Here is a 25,608-nt window from a genome sequence, read left to right as displayed (position 1 = left end):
TGTAACAAAACTCATCATAAAATGATTTTTTTTCATTAACCTCAAAATTTAAAAGGTCAAAAAAAAAAAAAAAAAAGATTTTCACTGTGGCATCTTTATTTCTGTGGTTGATTTTAGGTGTATAGCAAGAATAAAAATCACTGCTGTATGGCACTACTAAGAAACATTTGTGATTTGTCTCGGCAGTGATACAGGCAATGAAATAACAGCAAACTAATGTATAACATGAGTATACAGGGACAGGGGCACAAAATTAAATAATCCAATATTAGTTACAGAACAAAATCTTACGTATGGTTGGAAATGCTTCACCCATGTAGCATTGCAGAGCTTGGATTTGTAAGCAACAAGTTAAGGATCAAACAAAGAAAACGTTGAAAATGAAAAGAACAATAATATTTATCAATTATTCCATATTATCTACACATACTTCAGTTTAAATAACTTTAAAAGGTAAATTGCCTTTTTCCCACTTCGATCACTCAACTATTTTGTCTGAACATTGTTCAGTAGTCATGATAGTGTCTTTTTCTGATTCGCTAGAAAGCTGCTTCACCAACAGCTTTTTTTTAGGCCATTACATTGATTTGCTCAAGGTTATCTATTTATTTATTTTCTTTTTGATTACTGTATTTTCAGTCAATGACTAAAGTTCTTCAGTAAAGAATTGATGGAAAACTGATGTTAATCAGTTTCAGGATGAGATAAATAAGGTAGAGCTAAATAAAAACACTACAGTTAAAAATGAACCTAAATTAATAAACACAATGCTGGGAACATTTTTGTCTGTAGATTTGAGTTTATGTTGGTTTGAACAGTTAGCATAATATGAGCAAAAAATGAAACAGTTAAGTATTTATTTCCGCATTTCTATTCAGTTTTACTGTTGATGGTTTGTATTTTTTTAGTAGGGGAAGGTGGGGCACCTTGGGACATGGCCCACCTTGGGACACCATAAGTTTCAGCTGTAATTTTAAATACAGAAATTAGTTCTCTTAAGACATCATCAATGACAGCAAGATCTACTCTTCAGTGTACTTTTGGAATTTCTCACATGAACAGGAAAAAATGGAACTAATTTTCTTTGTTTTGAAAGGTTGGGAGTTGCATTGATGTGGGGTTTCATTACTAATAATTTTAAGTAGGAAATGAAATAATTTCAATTAAAGCATGTGGGAATTAAAACATGTCCTTTCATAATAATTTTAAGGTTAAAAAATATATTGTGCTGTTAAGTCTAACTTTTAAAAAGTTAATATATAATAACAATCTTAAGTGGGGCAGGTTGGGATATTATCTCAAGCTGCTCCACCAAGTACAGCACAGAAAAAGCCTATTTCAATGTATTTAATAAATCCTATGAGTTTAAATGAACTAAAATTGAGAAAATAGCTACTGTTTTACAGAAAATTTGTATTTCTTCCTAGGTGAAGTATTAAAATAACAGAAATGGGTGAGATCTAGAAAAGAAAATAGGAAGTTCCCTAAGGTTGATGCATCTGTTGTTGAAACAGCAGCAGAAAATGTTATTAGTAATAAGATTTCAATTATTTAAGATGACAATTATTAGAATTATTGCTTCTGTCCCAAGGTGCCCCACCTAGTGGAGCAGTTTGGGACATTGTAATGACTTTTTAATTTTTTTAATGAAAATTTAATTTAATGAAATAATGGAGTAACATAAATTTTTATTGAATCAAATATGTCTAAATTGTATATTTAGCTAAGTTTGGTGAAAATTGGTTTGAAAATAAAATTTCTAAAAATCATTATCTAAAAAGTGTCTCAAAGTGGCCCACCTTCCCCTATCCTTTTTAATTTTAAGGTGGAAAATAAACAAAAACAGCCTTTTTCAAAAACTAACTGGTAATTTACTTAGCAAAATATACTCACTTATGAAATTGTTATCAAAGGTGAACAACATTGTGCTCAAAATGTTTTCAATTGAAAAAATAACAATAAAAATGAAGGAATAAATAAATATCATACAGTTTACAGTATTGCAATGAGAAAGTCAATAGTTTAAACACAAAAAGGATTTACTGTACAGAATTCCTCAACCAGTGAGTTAAAGCGCAAAACTTTAAACTGCTCTCTTTAAATTTAACTTCTTAAATTTAACTTACACATTGCAGAACTTTTGCATTGCTTAAACCCTGTCCAAGTTCCCTGACAAAGAGGAATAAATACTATAAGACTTCCCTTACACATGCCATGGTTATTCTGGTACAGTATAATAGCATAATAAGCAGAAAAATTCACAAAAAGAAAGGATATCTTCAGCAGAAAAATGATCTTTCGATTCTGTCAGCTGCAAACGTGGCGAAGCACCATGGTGAATTCTGGGTAAATGAAGGGGAGATAAAGATGTAGTCAAGCCAATTGGGAATATTTCTAAAGCAAACTTTAAGCCTGTAAACACAAGAGCAATATTCATTCGATAAGAGTCCAGTTTGTTTTAAATTACAGTTATTAAGACAAAAAAGATGACTTACAAATTAAATTAAAATGATTAGGAAACCATACAATAGTGTGATAATGAAAAAAAATCTAAATAGAGAGTAATCAAAAGAGCATAGTAAAACATGTTTTTAGTCGCATAATTCTCTTGCTCTCCCCTTTTATCAAAAGATAAAGCCTTAACGGGTGCCAAAATGCTTTAAAAAGTTGCCAAATTTAAGGAGTTTTGATGAGAAATGGGAGATATCTTTTACAAGCTTTGTACATGGATGTCTTGCCACATGCAGACAGTGAAGTCATGAAGTATCCTCCATTTTCTCCTCAAGTCTTTAAATTTTGACGACTCTTCTTAAAATTTCAGCAGACTGAGACCTTATATCTCAGTAATGGGCAGACAAAGGCAAATAATTTATGAGTAAAAAACAATGTTTTACTATGCTCTTTTGACTGCTACCTATTTATTTCCCCCCCATTATTGCACAATTTTGTGGTTCCGTGGTAGGTACCATATAGACTATTATAGAGCATGTTTCAAAGATCTTGCATTAATTACATATATAAAATCAGGATGCATAAAATAAATAAGACAAAAAAGATTGAAAGAGAAAATTATAGTAGCAAGCTTGTTTATGTGGAAAGTTTACAGTAGAATGACTTGCATTAAATGTAGCAGGTTCACAGGTAAATGGAGAGAGTTAAAACAATCCAGTGGGCAACTGTAATGTACTAACTGCTAAAGGAAATTTTTACAGAAATTTTTTTTAGAAACACCAACTATTTTCATGAATAATAAATATTTTATCAATTTGACTAAAATATTTATCTGACTACAGTTAGGTATGCAAGCATAAAAATTTAGAACTAGTATAAGTGGCACACCTGATTCAGCTAGTATTGTTTGGGATAAGTGTTTGGTAAGAAAAGACACAGTTCATGTAATTAAGCATGTTTAGACAAAATTTTGGGAGCTTGTATCCCCAAAGCAGAATACTACTAAATTTGCGACGTACATCACAGAACAGATGCTTGAGCGGCAGAACAACTCTGTTCAAATGTGAGAGGAAAACTCAGACAAATTTTCTGCAGAAATTCTACAGATTTCTTCAGAAACTGCAGATTTTGGGCAAATATCTTCCATTTCACGATAGAAATTTGCATGAATTTTGTAGATTTCTTTAAATCAAAAGAAAATCTAAAATTCTCGGAAATTATGATAATTCGGTGGAAAGCTCACGAAAATGCGATAAGTCATCTGCAGGAACTTTAGATTTACTTGGAACTTAAAGAAATCTACAGAATTTGTGCAAAATTCTTTCTTGAGTTGGAAGATATTTGTTGAAAATCGGCAGTTTTTGCAGATCTTCTGCAGAAATTTCATATTCTAAATCTGAAAAGATTGTGATTTTTCTAGCAATTTTGGTTCCCTTTTCCGAATTTTTCACAATCGATCTTCATCCACTGCAACTTCCTCCACAAACTTATGTTTTCCAACTGTAATTCATAAATTGAAAAATAAAAAATGAAGAAATAAAAAGAAGATTATTTACCTCCAGATAATAAAAAAACATTTTCATAGCCTCTTTCAATGAGGGTGGTAGCAACTCTGCTTGCAATAGTTTCATCTTCATCATACAAAATAATCAGTTTGAATCTATCATTTTTCTTTTTTTCCAATTAAGGAAAGTCATGAATTTTCATAAACATTTTCATAAATTGACCATTTTTACCTTCATTTCAAATTTTGGAGCTTATGCGTGATCAGAGGAAACAAATATTAAGTTCTTTAATTACTTTTTTCCATACTTAGGAGGCCAATACATTACTTTTTAACAACCATTAGAAGTTGCTTGTAAAAAAAAATATTTTTTTCAGCCTAACCAACTGTGTCACTTTATTTTCCCAGAAGGTTTGGTTTTGGCATAGCCAAATGCAACTGAACTCTTTGCACTTTCCGGCCAACTGGGCAAACTATTCCTTCTGAGAATTATTGCACTGAATTACAACACCCTGATTTGCACCCTAAAAAAATGGCATTTGTTTTGTGCCTGGATAATATTTTTATCTGGCATAGTTACCTAAAACAATGAGGCTCATTGAGTAGTTGATGACTTTGTAGCATTGAAACCACTGAGGTTCATTTCAGAATCTCGGCACTGGCAGCAAGTGATAACAGAGGTCAATGCAGATCAGGGCCGATCCTAGGGTGCCGGCCGCCCATGTGCAAAGACCTAATGTGCCGCCCCTCAAGAGTAATTTGCATATTTTGACTAATCTTTAACATCTATATAAATCTTTCTTTAAATTTCTGTGTCTAGTTCGAATTTAAAAAAATAGGGGGGGGGGACAGAAGAATGATCCTATAAAAAGGAAGAAATTTTTTTATAGTAAGAAACTCCTTAGGTACAATTTATATCTTTGAAGAAAGTAATAGATACCAAAATTTATTAGTCGTAAAAACGCATTTTATTGTAAGATAAATAAATACTTTTGTGCTGTTGTAAAGAAACGAAAAGTAACAACGTATAAAAAGCACAAATTCGCAGATTACCATCTGCTAATTTGTGCTTTTTATACGTTGTTACTTTTCGCATTTTATAGTCTTTCTTCGGTGACATCAGAGAAGGGACGGAAGATGGGGAAGCGTGGGGGGAGGTGTCAGGGGTTCAGGGGAGGAGGATTGCTCCAAGAAAATTATCGAAATTGGCGTATGAAAAGTATTTTTAGTTAATCTTTAGTTGTGTTTGGTTGCAAGGACAAAAGAGTCAAGTATATTCAAGGTGCATGGAGAAATTTTCGAAATTGACGTCAAATATCGCAATTTTAGGAACTTTTTCGAGACTTTAGGTGAAAGTAACGTTGCAGTTCTTTCCTAAAATTCTTTCAAAATTGAAATCAATTTGAAGTTTTTTTTTTTAAGACCGTAGCTTAGGAAGAATCGGCGTTCTTCCCGAATAATCTCCGAAACTGAAATTTTAAACCCACTGAAATTTTAAACCCATTTAATTTTGGGTTACCTTTGTTGACGTTGCAAGAGGGAGGGAGATTTAATCGTCTCCCCATCGAAAGATTTCGAAATATAAGTTCAAAACGCAAATTTAGGCAGTCTCTGGTGACGGTAGGGGATCTGGCGGCTATCCTCCGGTACTTTCTCGGCACTATTTTTTCAAAAACCCGTTTTTGGCTAGACTTGAAAACAATAGGGGAAATGTGAAAATATTCCGAACCAAAATATTTTTCGGAACTGAAATCCATTATAGGCTATTTTTTGGGAAGGAAGGATTTTGGAGCTCTTAAGCGGATATTTCTAAAATCGCAATTGTGTATTATCTTTGGTGACGTTAACAAAACTGGGAAGCTTCTACGGATCTTTCGGATATTTTTCAACATTAATATCTGAAAAATATAACTATAGACTTTTGTCCACCTCACCTCGACGATTGATGGATATGCCCCAGCGCCGTGAAAAGTTACGAAATTTTCAGGTATAGTGATTGCGTTGGAGAAAAGGGGGTTCCGGGGTCTTTTCCCTAAAGTTCTTGTAACTGCTGTTTGAAAAACGCAATTTTAGTTTGTTTTTCAATACGTTAAGTGAGAGGGGGTGGAATTAGGGGCTTCTCTAAAGACGCTAATTGAGACTGTCTTTGGTATTAATGTTTGCGAATGGATTTCGGGGTCCTCCACTGCAAAAATTTCGAAAAATGCCAAAGCAATTTTATATGACGTTTCATGATTGGAAGTGCTGTCGTCTGAAAACACGTTTTGGATTTTGGAGCCAACATTTTTAGGCTATGCGTGATTAAATTAAGGTGGAAGAGGTGAATCTGAGATTTAATTGGGTCCTTAAGATCGATGGTTCAACCAGCAAAATTTTCCGAAAGTAAAGTCCTAGAAACGCAATTTTAAGCCTTCTTTAGTTTTGTCAAGGAGGTCATGGCATTCTTTTGGATCTTCGTTTTGGAGTTACATTTAAATTTGCTTCCCAGGGCAAGGGCCCAGTCCTCCTACCTGATCTGAAACCGGGCAGTTCATTCAAGATTTTAATCAGAAAAATTGTCGTAAAGGGGGAAAAGTACAACATTTTAGTTCGTCATTCATATATGTTACTCTCAAGGGAGTCGCAATTTTCCACTTTCTCTCCAAGCATCCACGATTGTTAAACACAGAGTTTGTTACATAGTTTGTTGTTTGAAATGCTTGCGAGAGTATCTAATCAGTATAGCTTTTTTTTCAATTAATAAAATATGTCTTCATTGTTTAGGTCTATAAAATCTTGGGGGGTAAACATTAGTGGCCGCCCTCGGTGCTCCTTTCAGACGGCACCATTTCATGCTTCAGAAGGGGGCCGTTCCCCTCCCCTGCATCCATTCCTGATTACTGGTTCTGTCTCAAACTTTGCAACAAAATAAAGCATATGTGTTAAGAGTAGATATTAATGGACAATGAACCAACACAATGTTCCCTAACATTCTATTTTTCTTAAACTATGCTATACTGTCGGGAACTCGACACATACTTTGACAATTGAACATTTAAAAATTAGCACATTTATTCTACTTATTATAAGTTATCTTGTGAGAAATTCTTGAGGAATTTTGCTTGATTATAAGAATTTTATGATGCGGTCTGCGGCCGCCCCTTACTTTGGCCGCCCTTGTGCGGCGCACACTCTGCACACCTGCTAGGATCGGCCCTGATGCAGATGGTAGGGAAGATTGGGGATAGTTGATCTCCTTCTTTGTGGAAGCTTATAACTTTTATTTGAATCAAAGGAGCTAAAAGAGAGGGAACGAGTATCCTGAGGGATCAAGTATCCCCACTCTACCCCACTTATTTTGAGTACAAAAGGTTCTGTTCGTTCAACTAGCTTAAAGTGATTGTGTTTTCTGATACATAATTTCAACTACCTCAAAATTAAGAATAATTTTGTTAGATTCAATACCTCCCACTGAAAAGATTCTTAATGGAAGAATAAATAAACAAAATATGCATGTTTGTCACAAAAATATGATAAAATACATCTAACACACTGAATAATAAGATGGAGTAACTATTGGTAATTCTTTTTTTTTTCACAAAAAGGATACATATAACTTCATTTCTTCTGTTTCATAACCTGTAGAGCGTGATAACATAGCGGACGGATAGTTTTTAGCTATTAAAAAAAAAAAAAAGTCAAACAATCTTGTTACACAAAACACAAGCATAAATAAAAGAGTAACCCCCCTCCCAAAAAAAAGAGAGAGGGGGGAAAACTAGTTAAATAATTGTATATATATTTGAGAAATCATTTAAAACATTAGATGATTTTTTTTTTGTTCCATAAATCTGAATTTTACAATAGTTTGTCAAAGTGATGGTGTAGCTTGTCATTCAAAAGATTTAAAATATTAGAATGGATGGGAAGTTTTGTCATGATTTTTCTAAATATTTTTGAGAAAGAAACTCTTTGGTTCATTAAGATTTTTTTGTTTTGCGTTTACATTTCACACTTTCAAATAAAACAACCTGTTTTTAAGAAGCTTAAAAGCAAAATGAATTCTGTATATCATGGCATTTTCTTTCTAAACTATAGATATACACAGTTGAACTCTGCTAATACAAAATATCAAAAATCTAACTTTGTTTGTATAAAGTGTTATTAGTAACAAGTGTGATTCGGAGGGCCATGGTTGCCTGATTCGTAAGGCGTCGGGCTTGTTATAGGAGGGTCCCGAGTTCAATGCCAGCCGATCAAAGATCTTCCATGATTGTTGATAGTGACTGAGGCACCTTAAAATCATTGATTCCTTCAAGTGAATCAATATCTCCAGGGGTGCTGAACCAAGAGTTTTTTGGCTCCTGGTTTGGATAAAATTATCAAAATGTTGATAGATGGTGGTTCTATCTATTGTGTGCTGTCTGAGCTACATCGGACTTCCACATTAGAGGTGCTCTGTAAATGGAAGCCAAACCTCTCTGCCTTAAACCGAGGAAGTTCTGCCAACTTGGGCTCGGATACTCGAGTGGTTTAAACAACAACATTGAATAAGTGATTCTGTGATAATAAAGAAATGCTTATCTATATTTTTAAAATAATTATCAGTATAGTCAGAAAAATTTAATTTATTTCTTAAAATTGAACGTTAGTGAAAAAACACGAAAAGAAAGACGATTATCAGCAATTGTGGGACTGGTTGTAATTCACAATGAAGGATAGACAGTTTTATCTCCAAGCAAATTGAAATGTTCTCAGGTAAACAAGTGCATGGAGTGTATTCTATATGCAAAACATTTAAGAATTTAATTTCAATACACCATTTACGTTCCCACAAAATCATGAATAATTTCTTTTTAAAAAATTAAGTAGTATTCAATCTTGAACATCTTTGTTGAAGATGTCAGAAATTTTTGCTTGCCCGAGCAGAAAATTTCAATTATGTGTGAATATTTTACAAGTAATTAAATAAAAAACCAAACTTAATGAACAAAATGTTTGTTTTAGGCATGATTTTGTACTAAATGTACTGGAATTAATAAAGTTCAACTGTTTCTTTATTGTAAATAGATTCCATCAAGATTTTGATGAATTTGATTATATACCAGTAAGAAAAGTTGATCAACCTGCATAATAAGGATATGCAGTGTGAATATGCAGGACACACAAAGTATCACTAAAGTCAGAAGATCAAAAAATCCAGCACGCATTAGAAGTAAATCACCAATTATAACAACTATAGCTTATTTATTGAGTGAGTGCAAAAGTTCGTGCGGAGTTGCAATAGATGGCGTTAGAACGGGCGTAACGTGTTGTCATTAATACAACTATCTACGTAAGTCAGATCGTTGGAAAGGTGACATGTGCAGCTTTCATTCCAATCAAAATAATTTGTGCAGATACAAACTGTCTCGAGAAAGATTACTTTTAAAATGACTATTGATAAAGTGCATTTACGGCATGTTATGCTTTACGAGTTTCGGAAGGGAATAAACGTTGCAGCGGCCGTAAAAAACATTCAAGAGGTTTATGAAGATCAAGTACCAGCTAAACGAACTGTGGAAAAATGGTTTGCAAAATTTCGTTGCGGAGATTTTAAGCTGAAAGACGAGCCACACTGAGGTCGACCTTTCGATATTGATGTTGACGTTTTGCGTTCTTTAGTTCAGAATACTCCGCGAATTTCAACAGAGGAAGTTGCTACAGCACTTAACGTTGACCGATCAACCGCTTTTCGGCGTTTAAAAAAAATCGGATTTGATTTAAAGCTCGATATATGGGTGTCCCATTTGTTGACAGAGAGCAACAAAACCAGCGAATTTCTGCTGCCGTATCTTTACTCGGGCGGCTCAAAAACGGGCCGTTTTTGGATCGATTAGCGACGGGCGATGAAAAATGGGTCCTGTACAACAACGTTCAGCGCAAACGCACATGGAAACAGGCAGGTGAACATGGTGACGCAATGGCAAAGGCCAGTTTGCACCTGATGAAGGTGATGCTCTGTGTTTGGTGGGATTGCAAGGGTATAATTTGTTTTGAGTTTCTCCCTGCCGACCAAACGAATTGATTCGAACAAGTACTGTCGTCAATTAAAGGTGTTCTTCACTGAGAGTCTGAAAGATTCGGATCTAATGTTAACCTACGGGGAAAGTTGGAGCTTGTTTTACAAATTCCTGTAAAGTTTTCGGATCCGTTTTTTTTTTCTGAGTATTTTTCAAGACTATGTCTGTTTCTTTTAGTTTTTACTTTTTTGATGTGTCCATTCTCCGATTTTTTAAAATTCGAGAAAAAATGAATTTCTTCCAAAACGAGGTACTGTTGGACATTTCGCTCTGTAAAACATCTGCAACTCGTGCTATCGAAATTTTAAGAACGCCCTGACACGCAAAATATTTCCAGCTCTCTTTTGAGATCTTGTTTGAAATAATGCGACCATTTTTTAAACAAATATCATGTTCTAACTATTGAAAAAATTTTCAAAATACGTTCACTTTTTGCATTTGCCCCGCCCTAGAATAGTAACCTCCCCTTTTTGAGGGGTAAACGCTAATGGGGTGTAAGATTTATTACCCTCTCATTAGTTCCCCTCAATGACCTTCGCTGGACGTCCTTTCTTCTTTCCTCTTTTCCTAGGGCTTTCGTGAAGAATCAAGTGCTTTTGAAAGTGAATCCATGTAGATGCGTGCTATTAGCTGTTAAATTAGCAACATTTGCTTTTTTTCAAATTTGTGGTTTGAAAAGAAATAGATTTGAAAGGAATATTTCTGAGTCAAATTGTTTATTTACAATATAATGAACATTGTTACAATGCTGTCGAATGAGAAAAGTTGACATTTTTCCCTTCCAGTAGAAAAATATTTTTATATATAGATTAAATCGTATTCCAGATACTAGGTATTTTGCATCGTTTTTACATGTGTTTTATGTTACTACAAATGGTACACACATAAAGTGCTTTCCACAGCTCAACAAACGTTTTTGAAAATTATTTGTGTCTTTAAAAGCCAGACTCGTCAAATTTCTTTAGAAGGTAGATACACATTGAACATGTAATTCATAATATACAGTAAAATCCATCGAATTTCGGAATCGGGATTGGAAATTTATTTGGTTGAAACAAGTATTTCGTTGCATTAGTATGCGTTGTAATAGGATTTTACTGTATTTCTCTTTAGAAAATTCCTAAGGAGGAAAACGATGCATAATTTGACCCCAAATAGAATCGTGAAACGTTTCTTATGGGGTCGCAATATTACTCCTTCTTTTAAGACATGTACGATATTATACCGTTTTTAAAACATTACGTGAGAAAAAAAATAGCATAATTTTTATTTTCCAGCGCAGCAATGCGAACCGTGGTTAATTTTATTTTTATTAAAGACTATTTCCTAGCTTACATTTTGTGTCATAATTCCTGCGTTTTACCCCAAATTTTTATTTATTGCCAGAAACAATGAAAAAAAAAAGTTAAAACACTTATTTTTAATTAGCTGTTTTGGAAATAGCTTAAACATATGGATATTGTGATTAACTGCAGGTTTTGAGTGTTTTAATCAAGCAATCATGTACTTGTGTTATTCCATACTTTTTAGAACGAATCAAGCTTGTACAAATAGTATTTACAATTTAAAAACATGTTTTATATTTTTTGAAGTACGTTGCTTAAATATTATTTCTCCAACAGTGCTATCATTTTTGGAAAACTACTAAAATTCAGGACAATATTTATTCTTCCAGAAAAAAATAAGTTTTTTTTTTTGAGCAATTGCGAATGCTTATTATCCTTACTTGAACAAAGCTGATGTTGCTCTGATTTTTCAGATTGTCATGATGACAAGAATAACTCTAGCTCGTTGTTTTAATATTTACTAAGAAGTCAAATTTTCGTCGCCATGGTTTCTAATCGTTTGTGTTCATTCAATGTTTAACTTAAGTAGATTTTACTTTTAAAAGGGGGGGGGGGTGTAAAATTACATTTCAGGAAAAAAACATCAATGTGGATGAAATTAAAAAGCAAAATTTCATCCAAATACAAAATTTCCAGATTACTAATACCGACATTCAAGACTGACAAGAAAACAAAAATACAGAAGGCTTTCTGATGTCTTCAGAAAGTTTTCACAATAGAAATAGTTTTTTTTTAAATCTTTATAAGAATTTGGAAGCTGTATTTTTGGAGAATAAAAATACTTTTCAAAAACATTTATTCAGTTGCGGAAAACATTCCGTACACCAACATACTCATTAAATACATAGAAAATCATGAAAAACATATTAGCAATTTAATATGATTCGGTTAATATAAAAAACACACCGTGGTAGAATTACTAAGCATTGTATGTATTAGTTTTAATGACGTTTTCAGCCTTATGTTGCTGACAAAGCTAACTAAGATGTGAACAATATAGAATGAAGGTTACAAGTTTTCACTGTTTTCTATTTTCATTCTCAGAAGCTAGATCAGCATTTTAATACAATGTAGAAAAAATTAATTACAGGCATAAAGGTTTTCAGGTCACATAAGCACCCCCCCCCCCCCCTCCCTTCAAAAAACATCATTAAAGATCGTCTTAAATTTCGTTTTTATGGCTTTAATTTCAAAAACTTTCGGGAAGGGAGTTTCTGAAAAGTCCTTCTTTGACCATAAAAAAAAAAAGTCGTCTAAAATTGCATTTTTGGAACTTTGATTTCAAAAACCTGAATGTCCCCAAAGTTACTAAAAATGGCCTACAATCATGTTTATAACACTTTGAAAATTTTGCCTCCCCCCAACATCACACTAAGACTGCGTTTTTAGACTATTTCGAAAAATTCCGGGGAAAGCTTCCGAACTCCCCGTTTCCTAACATAATTGAAGAACCTGAAATTGTGTTTTTGGCGTTTCAAGTTCAAAAATTTGCCGGTGGAAGATCACAGGACCTCTTACTTACTTCCAAATACTACCAGAGTTCGTCTAAAAGTGCATTTTGAAAATTTTATTTTCGTGAAAATTAAAGGGTATAGCCCCCAAACAGAGTGCTTGGGAAAATAGGGAGTATTTCTGAGTAAATAGTATGCTTACGATAAAGATCATGTTAATTAAATATAGAAATGGTTCCCTCTCCTAAACAAGAAGCTAAATCCTTTCTCTCGCTGTATTTACATATTATTAGGAATTAGGAGTCAATAGAATAGAAAATGTGGGATCTCAAAAAAGATTTTTGTTCTATACGAATGAAAATTACTTGATAATCATTTGATTAGAACATTCATTTTATTCTGTGACTGAAGACACGATACGATAATTTTTCGGCACAGAAGTGCGTAACACAGAACTTAAAAAGAAAAAGTTTGTCTTGATTTTTTTTTTCTTTTTAAATTGTGAACCCTTACTTGTACTTATAATTGCTTTCCTAAATGTAAGCTGTTCATTTTCATTTTTGTTTTAACTTTATGTATTTCCTGCAAATCTGTTTCTTGCCCTTTTTTTATTTTTTATTATTGATTCATTAAATGCAAGATGCATGAAAACGAGGCAGAGCGATAAAAACTTTAAAATCTGGCAGAGCGAGGCGTTGAGATTTTTTTTCACCTAAGTATTTCGAGTTTTTTTTTTTTTTTTTTCAGGCAGATATACATGTAGGTAATATTTTCGTGCCTCCTGAGAAAAAGGACAACCCTTAATATTTATTACGACAACTAACGAGGATCAGACACTCACAAGACTTATTAGGAAATTTTAATAAAAACTCAATGTGTTGAAGTAGAAGCACTATATACACTATATGACCAAAAGCATTGGGACACTTTCAAAAATTCACATTTTTAGGGATTTCTCGAGAAATAATAGACCAATTGCTCTATAATTTGTTTCGCATAAAATGTATACTCTAGTTGTCATTTTCCAATAAAAATTAAGTCTGCTATTCATTTAGGGGACCGACAACAAATTGAGGAAAAAAGTTTTTTGATCATTTTTTATTGCAAATTGCTGGGAATAAGCTATAATTTTCAGAAATGAGTTAAAAATCTATCAAAAACTTATTTTTATATTTTTGTGAAAATATCTCTTATACCCATGGAAATATAAGCATTTCTTCCGAAAATGCAAAAAAATTTTGACGGTTTTCGCCTCATATTACGCAGAGTATTTCGTCAAACGTTACTAAACTTTTAGAATATTTGACAGCATTTTAGAGAAACATAATAATAAAATTTGAAGTTAAAATATTGAAAATTTGATGAAATATGAACAATTAAAGCTATTAATTTTTCACTGCGCATGCACGAAAGATAGCAATTTATAACGTTCATAATTCAAAGCTCAGATACATCCTACAATCCATGAAAAAAATTCCACCGCAATTTCTTTAAATTTTAAAAAGTTATCAGCGATCTAATGAGCCGAATTTCTATAATTCTAGGATAGGCGACGAATGGTAAGGGATTGTTAGCAAACTGGCAACACTTTCCTGCCATCGTTACAGAGTGATTCATGATAAGAACGGATTATTTGTTGCTGGTCCCCTAAATGAATAGCAGACTTAATTGTTATTGGATTTGACGTCTGGAGTATACTTTCCATGAGAAAAAAAATTACAGAGCAGAGAGCAATTGGTCTTTTATTTCTCGAGAAATCCGTAAAATTGTGAATTTTTGAAAGTGTCCCAATACTTTTGGTCATATAGTGTATGTAATACCTCATGTATTTTGCCGAATTTAGTAACTGGGAATCTGAAACTCTAAAAGTGCTAGGTTTAGTTTTATTCCAAAATTTCAACGCAAGATAGTTTACAAACATTGAGAGTGGGGGAAGGAGTGATTTTTGCCTTTGAGCTTGGAGCAGGGTGAGCACCCCTGCATACAAACAAAGATCACAGAAAATCTTTAATTTTTCAAATTCAGGAAATCCTTATCCGTAGCCGTCCGCGACTTTGCCGTTGTTATGCTCAATTTGAAAGAACTTTCACCATAACAAGCCATTGAGAAATGCTATCGTAGCCTTCTCATCTACATATAAAATTAGATAAATAAATAAATATTTTTTCAAAAAGAAAAGGATTCAAAGATAAAGATTAGGGGAATTTTCTGGTCACCAGTGGTGAGAAAAGGCAATTATAGTAGCCACATTTTTTTCTATTCGCCACTGCATTTGTAAAACAGATAACTAACCAACAAAGTAGTATTTAATTTAGCACTAAAATATAAATATTATCAGTTCAAATAAAGGTTACTGTAACTAATTAGTGGCATTAATGTTTATTGTACAATCAAGTATTAACTATGCAAAGAGGATCTAGTTTCATTTTTAAGAAGAATGTTTTCTGGCAACTCGGATGGGGTTGGGGAGAGTGGCAAACAGGCAGAGGAAGCGAAAAAATTTCGCCAACCGATAACTAGTTAGTCCCCCCTTTTATTCGGCACTCGATTTTTCAAATATATTAAGTAGGATCATCCATTTTTAAAGAATATTTTTTGGTTAGAATTTGGAGTTCATTTCGTTAAAATTCAGTGTGGTCATGCAGGCTATCTTTTTTTTCCTTCCTTTTTTGAAACCATCAATTTTCAATAACGAACATTTTTCTAAAAATAAAACGAATTTATGAATTTATTTATTGCAAATATTCATTCATTCGTTAATTTTTTCTAGATGAGATCTGAAACCGTATTATGGGGGGAAAAATCTTTGTTTCAAAATTAATTTTAGCGCGAATACAAATAAATTAATATCACAAGTAAGATTGCAAAATGCGCGGCAATGTAAAATTCCGCGCCTTTTACATTGAGTTATTTTTCTTTTACTTATGTAGTCAAGACTCAAGAGGGAAAGAACTAGAATTTCCTTGGAAGGGTCTGTAAAAAGCTGCGGTTTCATTTCGCCGACAGCTATACCTCCCTTGACTTGCACAGCAGGGGGAGCGTCCGGTCTGTCCCCCTGCAAAATGTGACAGGTCACATGATCCACACTTTCATCGGTCACCGTTCGTTCTATTGGCTGTTGAAGTGTCAATCATTTCACTGATGTACACTGCTTTCGTTTAAAGAAAAGGCCCATTTTCAAGCGACATCGTTTTTCTTCCCCACTGAAGAGCAGCCTTAACTAATCTGAACCAAGAAATCAAACAGAAACGTCCAAGTTTGTCAAATCGCAAAGGCGTAGTCTTTTACAGACCACACGTTTCAAGACAGACGCTACGCAAACTGAACAGCCTGAAATGGGATGTCCTAACTCATCCACCGTATTCTCCTGATATCGCACCATCGGATTATCACTCATTCCGGTCATTGCAAAATCATTTAAATGGGAAAAAAACTTGACTCTTTGAGTGCCTTACAAAACGTCGTGTCTTCGTTCTTCGAATCTAAACCACGCAGTTTTTATGATCGGGGCATCCGTATGCTGCCAGAACGTTGGAAGAAGATTATAGACAACGATGGAGAATATATCATTGATTGAATAAAGAGTTTTGCTTGCCTAATCACTGTATGACTTTCTTTCACAAACTCCGCACGAACCTTTGCACTCACCCAATATGATACCAGCAATGAGAATTTTAGATGTCGATAAGAAAGAACAAACCTTCAAAATGTAATTTTGATACATACTTCGCAATTAGAGAGTCGGCTTTTGTAATGACAAATTGGTATTTAGTGAAACTAATCTAATTCAAATTTAATTTTTAAAATGTAACTGCGGAATCTTTTATTGAACATTTTTCTGCTTTAAGGCATTCAAGAACATTTTTTGGAGGGGGGGGGGGAGTAAGATATATTGGTATGTGAAAAAAGATTCAATATTTAGCATTAAAAGACCAATCAACAGAAAATTTATTACCTGTGACAATATGGCACCTTAAAAAATCTTCTCGATCTCTAACATCCAACAACAAGTATGGAAGGTTCTTTATTGGTTTTGGTGGAGGAGGAACTGGTTTCTTTTTTTCATTTAAAATATCAAGTTCTCCTATTCCCATTATGACACTGTCAAAAAAAAAAAAAAAAAAAAAAAGAATAAATAAAACAAATGAATAAAAAATGTATATAAATGAGATGATGTACAAAACAGCAAGATCTTCAACAAAATCAATTAGTGATTACTAACTGAGTTTTTTTGGAAAGAAAATCAATCCAAAACCAAATGGAAAGCGCCGTTAATATAAATGATTAACCTTTCAAATATCAATTGATGTTTGATCACTTCACTTAGGGGGCAGTAATACTTTGTTGTTTTACCTTGTAATCTTTTGAGAAACAAAGATCTTTCAAAAAAGAAAATCTTCTCTGAATGTTTAAAATGTTCACTCTTATGAGGGGTGACATTTTCTCACCCTTTTCCCCCCTCTAACGGGAACCTGAATCACCCCTGCATATTTACAAAACTTAGCTTTTTAATGACAAAATTTCTCAAATCAATTTGAATCAGAATGAAGTTAATTGATTATTTTACTATAAAAATCAAATTTATCATTGCAAATGAGGTACAAATTAACTTCAATTAAAAATTAAGGAGACAGTGGACTGCAAGAAATTAAGATGTCTTATAAAACAAAAGAAATTTTCAACTAGAGATTCTTAAACTCTACTTAGACTGTGGTTAACAGCGCATAATTTTTATGTCAACATCATATAATCCTAAGATATGTCTATGGGGAAATTATGAGCTCAGCAGATTAGTTTTAATTCAAACCCAAAACATTTTTGTTTTTTTAATTAATTTTGGTACACATTACAATTATTGCTTTACAAGAATTAATAGGAAGTGTCATAGGGAAATATAAAACAGCTCTTACTAAAATATAACAATTTGAGAGCAAAAAACTCATACTTAGCCATTTTCCTCTCATTGGATGATTGTCTAGCTTTCTGGGGAGAATCTCTACCATCCCTACAACTTACTCCACCTATTGAAAAAAATGTCATTTTATGAGAATTGAATTTCTTTCTGACAACACAACTAAAAATATTCAAAATCAGATAGAAATTTTATCTTCAAAACATCACCACAAATTTATCACTATAAATAAAATATCTAACAATAAAATAACATTATTAAAATTAAAAGTACGGAATAAGAAAAGCCAATAAGGAGATACATGTATGTGAGGACAAACAAACTTAAAAACAAGGCTTGAACATGTGGAGAGATTTTTATTTTAACTTTATAAAACACAAAAACTTAAATAAGTTTTTGCTGAGTTCCAATTTATTTGTGCATATTACACATCTAGTTTAATACCAACATAAGTGCAAATTTTAAACTTTTGATTTTATGGCGATATTGCAGTGCTAAAACGAAAGCAAGAATGAGATTCACAGGACCATATGTGCAAATATGCTACAATATGAAAGTTAATCACTTGTGGTTGTATTTAATTTCGAAGTTCAACAAGTTGACGATGAAAATACTGCCATAAAATCAAAATTTAAAATGTTCATTTATTGTTTTGCATTGCTTAGTAAATTTGTTGATATAGAAATGGATGTACAATACAATATGAATCTGAGCAGAGGTAGAATTCATCTTCTTTCTAAAGACCTTACCTTCATTTTGGGTTTCTAAGAATTCAAATCCTGCAGCAATGGCCTGCAATATAAATGGTTTTCAATTTGATCCAAGTTTAATTTTTGAGATACAAATATTATTAAAACTAATTTAAAAGAGTTATTAAAACATTTATTTTCAACATAGTTTTTTTAATAACTTACCAGTTTAACAAATGTAGAAAGTTTAATTCTCTTAAAAACTTCATTTTTTCGGTGATTGCAGCCTAAAATGAAAAGTAAAATAATTTTTCAGTTTACACAATAAATACAACATTTCAGCAGCCTCAAAAATACTAGCTGAATTTGAAAAATGAACAAAACAGACATGAAAAAAATGTCTAACTAAAACTAAAATTTTCAAAAGAAAATGTGTTTCAAATAACCAAACAAATGCATTACAAATTTACGCAAATTATTTTTGATGCAAAGCATTTCTTTTCAATAAAAAGAAATATTTTAAGATTTCATTTATTATGGTCTCAGAAAGTTGGAGTCATTCATAGGAATCATGTATCTGCCAACAATAGAATGTATTACAGTTCTTCAAGAAATAAAAGTGCCGAAGGTGTAGAAGAGAGATATTCTAAACATTCCATTATCTTTTAACAGCACCTTGCTCTCAACATTACAGCAAGAATTATATTACAGGAAGAATTTCATAACAGAAAATCATACACAGGCAGTTGATTGGCATTTGAATTTTCTCAATGTCAGACTTAGGCAAAATTTATGGCCATATGCAAAAGTCCCCTTTGATTTGTGGACTGAAAGACTATGAAAAAATTCATTTTGATGCTAAATTAAATAAACAGGGACATAAAAACCATGCAGATTAGAAACTAGCACTGATATAAAACGGTGTTCAAATGTTGCTTAAATGTAGAGGTCATAAATTTTACTAATGGGTTTGAATTGTCTGCTTTTTTTTTGCCATGAAATCGACACATAATATATCAAGACAGTCTGATTGAGGGGAAAATAAAAAATTTGAGGCATATATTTCGTTTACTTCAAAGTGACTCTGCCTAATTTAGAGGCCAGCACACATCTGTAACTCATAACTGACACCCCTTCAATTTTAGAGGTTGAATCGAAAATCAAGTTTCCACTGGGGACTGTAGACAGTGGTGTGTATAAAAGTCAAACAATATAAGGGGTCATGAAAAATATTACACAACTTTATTTGTCAACATAAGTATCATACCAAAGACATTGAGACCTTTGTCATACCGCTTGATAAGCTTCCAATATTCCTCTAGGAAACCGTTCAGGCTTTGCATATGGTTGATATCGTGCGGTACTGTTACACCCAGTAGAAATTGAAAATGGTGATTTGGAAAATGCGGCCTGACCTTCTTAGATCTGGCATTTTGATGTTAGATTGGCAATGCAAGACCGTACCCAGCGACAGCGAGACAAAATCACATTGAAAATTGTGGTTGGGAGCACCTACCCCATCCATCACAGTCCTGATCTCGCAGCAAGTGACTTCCATCTGTTTCCAGCTTGGCAGAAGAATCTTGGCAGAAGGTGCTTTGGAAGCAATGATGAAGTCAAACAAGCTAGTAAAGGTTTCTTCGTATGCAAAGCCCCAAGTTTTCCTAGAGGGTTTTTTGAAACTTATCAAGCAATATGAGAAATGTCTCAATGTCCTTTGTACTTACATGGAAAAATAAAGTTATATCTTATCTTTTATGTCTCATTCAATTTTTTGACTTTCATATTCATCATTTCATCTCATCAGTGGTCATACAGTATGTGAGATACACATAAGGTATATTTTAAAAAAAATCATTGGTAAATATACTTATTATATTTGTTTTAACTTGCACAAGGGTATAAATTTGATTTTGAACAAATATCATTTTGTTGATTAATAGTGCTCTATCAACTTATAGGCAAGGAAAAAGTAGATTATAATTGTGAAACACCAGTAATTTAAAATAATTGAAGAAAAATAACCTGAAATGTGAATATTACTTAAGCTTAAAGGTTTAAGAGAGGATAAATTATCTACCTAGCTGAAATTTTTTTCACAGAAAATGGGAAAAAAATCAAAAATTTTTAAGTAGTTAACTCAAAAACAAGTTTTTGCTGTTAGATATTTTTCACAGGTTCTCAAAGTAAAACAACACAACTTGAGGTAAGTTTTTACTGAAAAATGCTTACTTTTTTGTCTTTCTTTATGTTCATTAATTTCTTTAACGACATGTTTTCCTGCAAAACAAAAACAATTATTTATCATAAAAACAATATTAAAATTTACAAAATATTTGTAAAAAAGATAAATTACTAAAAAAAAAGTTCATCATGAAACAAAAAAGAATCAAACCAATAGTAATTCAACTTAAAATAGTTTCACATACTCTTTGAATTAAAAAAAATATATACACTCAAACCGATTTTTGTGCATTTTTTTTTTTTTTTTGTGTGTGCAAATTGTTTTGTGCGGTATATGAAAATTTCAATCAGATTGGGACTCAATTGACAAAATTATTCATACCAAGTACGAAATTTTTTTAGAAAATGAAGGTATTTCTTTAAAAAAACAACGGAATTCTTTATAAAACGAACGGTTTTCTTCATGCTATTTTTTTTATGTAGTCCCTATCCACTGCACAAAAACAGGTTTAAGTGTATAGGGAAGTTAAAGAATCTGAGATAAGTATAATTCTGAAAAATTCTTGGTAAATCAACAAAATTCTTATTTTAGGTACTGCTTTAAAACTAAGATATTATAGACCAAAAGTTAAAAGTCCCAAAAGTACAATTTTAGGCTGCCTTGGGTGACATCAGTGAAAGGGTAGTGCATGGCGGTAAGGAAATCAACAGAACCTCCTTTTTTTTTTTCAATTTCTAATGACACAACTTTAGTGTTGCTAGAGGAAGGAGGGGGGAAAATCGGGATCTTCCCCTAATAAATTTACTAAATTCAGATCACCTTTGGTGATGTTAGAGATAAGGCAGCTCTCCTTTGGTAATTTCCCAACAATGAAGTCTGAAGAACCCGACTATACCCTTTGTTTGTTCTAAGGATAGGGTAGAATTCAGGGTTCGCTTCTGAAACATTTTGCAAAACGAAAATCAATTTTAGGCTCTCTTTGTCAATGAAAAGCTTGCGGAAAAATAAAAAAAATGCAAATTTAAGTTATCTGTGATTCCATCAGGGTGGGAATTAGGGGTTTTAACCCAAAAACATAAAGTTTGAAAAAAAAAATAATATTGATTTTAAACAAACAATGGGAACCTTAAGTGAGGGGAAATCTAGAGGTCTCCCACTGAAATGTTTTGAAATTTAAATCTTTAAAAAAAATTTTGGGTTAATTTTGTTAGAAAGGTTAGAGAATGAGTTTGTCACTGATCCCCAACTCGGAACTTTTTGAAATTTAAGTCCAAGATATACATTTCAGGCTTTATTTTATTATGTTAGAAGGGCCAGGGTTCGAAAGCACTGCACACAAATTGTTTGGCATTGAAGTTTTAGAATTGTAATTTAAGACTATATATTGAAATGTTAGGCGATAAGAAAATATGTGAGGGAGATAGTGAAACATTTTGTTTTTATTTAGCATTAAGATTTCATCGCTATAGGCAAGATAAATTTTATTTTTCAAAGGAAACATTAATTTTTCATATAGTCTTGAAAAGTAAAGTCTTGGGCCTTTTTAACTTGAGGTGTACCCAACAACATTGTCCATTTACGGTGTGGTTGTGGCCCTGTAGCTTTAAAATAGCATTAAAAATATTAAAATGTAAATAATTTTATAACATCTGAATTAATGTATGTATTGCTGACCATAATAGATTTTATGCCTTAGACCAAATTCTGTAACTTGCACTTTACTTACTAATACCATGCATGCAATGAATGAAAACATACCACTGTCAACTGCTGGTTTTACATGTTTGTACTTTGGATTCTCAGGAATCTTCTTATTTAAGACCTGAAAATATAGATAAAGAAAAAATATAAAAAATAATCTTCATTCAAGACACTAATATATCCTAAACAAAGTCTTTCACAAAAATCTTTCGTTATATTGCTTACTTGTATAAATAACCCGTTTAATCTGTCTTGCAAAAAATTAAAGATAGCAAAACATTGCTTTGAATTTAACTTCACTTTTGTTAATACTTTATCATTGTTAGAAAAATTATTTTTCTTCCTCTTTAGCCACTATATAAAACAGGTGTTTTTGATTAATTTGAACTAGCTATGAGTTAGTAATTATTGTTTCAATGGGGATTTTAATTTTTAGGAAAAAAATTAAAACACATTTAATTCAAGTTTTACATTTAAAATTTACAATTGGTAAGAAAATGTTCTTTTATTGCCTTTATTTAAAAATTTGTCCTAACATCTGTACCTCAGAGTCAGACTGAAGAAGGTTCAAAACTTGTGATTTTCCGTTTATTAGTGCATTGTACGTAGAAGCCTAATCTGCATCGAGCCCTGTGAACACAATTCTTTAAAAAAAATCCTTTTAAATTTTATACCAGAGTTTAAGTGCACGCTTCCCATCCTTAATTATATTATATTTTATAATATAACGGGGTTCACAACTTTGCACCGGAAATTGCTTGAAATTAGACTCTTGAAAAGGCGATTGTTGGCTATCTTTGGTTGCATTAAGGGAAGAGATGGGTCAAGAGCTGCCCCTCAATTTTTCGATATTGAAGCTTTTTTATTGCAAACTATTAAGTATTTTGAATTGAAAACTTTTTACTGAATATTCATCTACCATTTCACTGAGTGATGGAAAATTGAGCACAATTATTGAGTTGATTGACTTCTTCGAAAAGAAAAATTTGAAGAAAAAAAAACCTGAAAAAGATTTGAAAAAAAAAGTAAAGAGAAGCAAGTAACTCAGGTTTAGAGTAGTTTTTTGAGAATTTTTGTCAGACACGTCATTTAAGGGGTGAGGAGGAGGCAATGCCTCCCTTCCCCACCTAAGGTGCGACAAGATGTATATACAGTAAACTCTCGATGACTCAAAGTCCCAAGGAACCAGCTGAAACCTTCGAGTAAGTGGTAGTTCGAGTTATTAGAAGTTCCTTTTCCAGCCTTCTGAAGAATAATTCCTATTTTCTTTTTCAGGAACAGAGCATTATACTGCCATGTGCAGGTAAATGGCAGTATCTGCAGAAATGATTTTTGAGATATTTGTAGAAAGGTGTGGTGGATTCAATAGTAACAATATTAAAATATTAGAATTAGACATTTTTTTCAATGGAAAACAAATAAGCGAGCTTGTACAATAAAGATAATGTACAATAGATGACAAAAATGCAAAAATATGAAAAATTTAGTGCCCTCTACCTGTAAACGACAGTGATAAAATTAATCATTAATACTGTGCAAAAATATCTTTACAGAGGATAAATTTTATTAAGATATTTTGAAAAAAAAAAGTTTATTTAATTGCTTAATTCTTTTATCGCATCTTAAAAGTCATTAAGTTTGGTTGTCATAGGCCCAATTTCTTTTCTCTTCATTGCAGTTCCTTTTACTTTGAAACGTCTTTTTGTCCTAAAAGCAGATTATTTGAGTCATCCAGAAAATAAAGCCTAATTTTTTTCAACAAAATTTGAAGTTTTTCAAAAATTAACCAGCAATAAACTTTCAGCTTGTCAAGCCACGGGAAAATTAGCCCAATCGGTTATTCCTCACCTGATCTTACAACACAATAAATTAGCACTATTTGAAATCAATTATTCCCTTCACACAAACTGATAATCAAAGAAATGTGTTAAAGGGGGAGAAAAACTTTTTTCTTATTTTGGCTGCATTTTCATGCATAAAATCAGGGGTCTGTCCAGGATTTTTCAAAGGGTCCATTTTTTGTGAAAAATCAAATAATTTTGTGAAAAATCAATTAATTTTGTGAAAAATCAAATTTTTTTTTTTTTTTTGTAAAAACGAAAGTTAAGACTCTTGAGATGGTGGAAACTGCATCATTGACACTTAAAGTTGAGTGTTTTCTCTCCTTCCTGTTGAGAATATCATTCTTGAATGTTTTTCTAGTATTTGGGGAGGGGGGAGGCATCGCTCACTGGGAGATGGGCACCCCTCAAATATCCATATTTATCAACCATTCTACATCAAGTTAAATTATACTTGAAATGTTATTTGTATAGTATTTAAAATAACTGTAAGAAAAAAAAAATCAGTCAGGGGTTCAACATTTAACTTTTTAACCCAAGACACTGTTTAAGAGCACAGAGTTTCATTTAAAACTTATAAACTCCGTGATTTTTACAAAAATAAAAAAATATTTTATTTGTTTACCTCTTAGCTAAGCGTACTAAACGTCGAAAATTCGAAAAATCAGATTCCCATAGCGGATGCAAAGAGATTGCAATCCTCAAAGTGAAGACATCAAAAGTATAAAAAACGGCTTGTAAAATAAATATTTTTGATAAAATTATTTTAGAATTACATTTTTAGAGTCCTATAATAAACATATCATTAATATCTGGACACAGTGGAAGCAAAAATAATAATAAAAATAATAATAATAAATAAAATAAAAAATAAACCATCGAAAATGGAATTCCGCTTTAAAAACTTGAAATAAGCTTTGTTACCAAAATAAAGAGACTTTTCATTTATTTGCATCCTAATAAAGCAAAGTTAGCTTGAAAAAAGAATAAAATATGATTCTCATATCGGATGTAAAAAAATTGCATTTTTCAAAATGTAGACATCTATGGAAAAAAAGAACGGTAAACAAAAGAGTTTATTTAAAGTTAATTATCCTTTTTAGCATCTAAAAACCAAACCCATATAACTTTCTCCCAAAATAACAGTTTAAAATTGCACTGCCAGACACTAAGTGGCGATAAACAGTTAAACATCGCACCGCGAAGCGCTAAGTAGCGATGAGTTAGAATTTGATAACTCTATCTGAAGCGATCTCCCCCCCCCCGCCCCCCTACTATCCTTTGCAGTTCTAAGTTCATTTCGCTGTATTATTGATTATTAAATCATGAGTGAGGAGAAAAGTGCTTACTACGCCTATTCTGAGAATTTTGACGGCTTTTCAAAGAAGTTCATAACAACACCGCTGCATAAAACAAACCAGCAAAATTATAAACCAAACTGACTTTCAGCTGTTAATTTCTTTCAAAGAAACCAATGACAGGCATTA

At 32.4% G+C, this 25,608-nt stretch overlaps 1 protein-coding gene across 2 annotated transcripts in view; it reads right to left on the bottom strand.

The window, feature by feature from the left end:
* Nucleotides 1-25,608, bottom strand: part of LOC129219975 (centrosomal protein of 41 kDa B-like) — a 29,810-nt gene that overhangs the window by 2,987 nt on the left and 1,215 nt on the right. For both annotated transcript variants that reach the window (XM_054854296.1, XM_054854297.1), the window contains exons 2-11: nt 22,338-22,401; nt 20,627-20,674; nt 18,620-18,681; nt 18,455-18,497; nt 17,739-17,814; nt 16,749-16,894; nt 7,545-7,612; nt 4,008-4,122; nt 2,278-2,412; nt 292-339 (exon numbers count right to left, since the gene is read on the bottom strand). In XM_054854296.1, coding sequence (XP_054710271.1) covers nt 292-339; nt 2,278-2,412; nt 4,008-4,122; nt 7,545-7,612; nt 16,749-16,894; nt 17,739-17,814; nt 18,455-18,497; nt 18,620-18,681; nt 20,627-20,674; nt 22,338-22,401 — 805 coding nt within the window. The remainder of the gene's footprint in view (nt 1-291; nt 340-2,277; nt 2,413-4,007; nt 4,123-7,544; nt 7,613-16,748; nt 16,895-17,738; nt 17,815-18,454; nt 18,498-18,619; nt 18,682-20,626; nt 20,675-22,337; nt 22,402-25,608) is intronic.

The sequence above is a fragment of the Uloborus diversus genome, chromosome 4 (genome assembly GCF_026930045.1).
Source record: "Uloborus diversus isolate 005 chromosome 4, Udiv.v.3.1, whole genome shotgun sequence".
NCBI lineage: Eukaryota > Metazoa > Arthropoda > Arachnida > Araneae > Uloboridae > Uloborus > Uloborus diversus.
The sequence above is the reverse complement of the archived record's forward strand: the minus strand, read 5'-3'. Positions and strand labels throughout refer to the sequence as shown.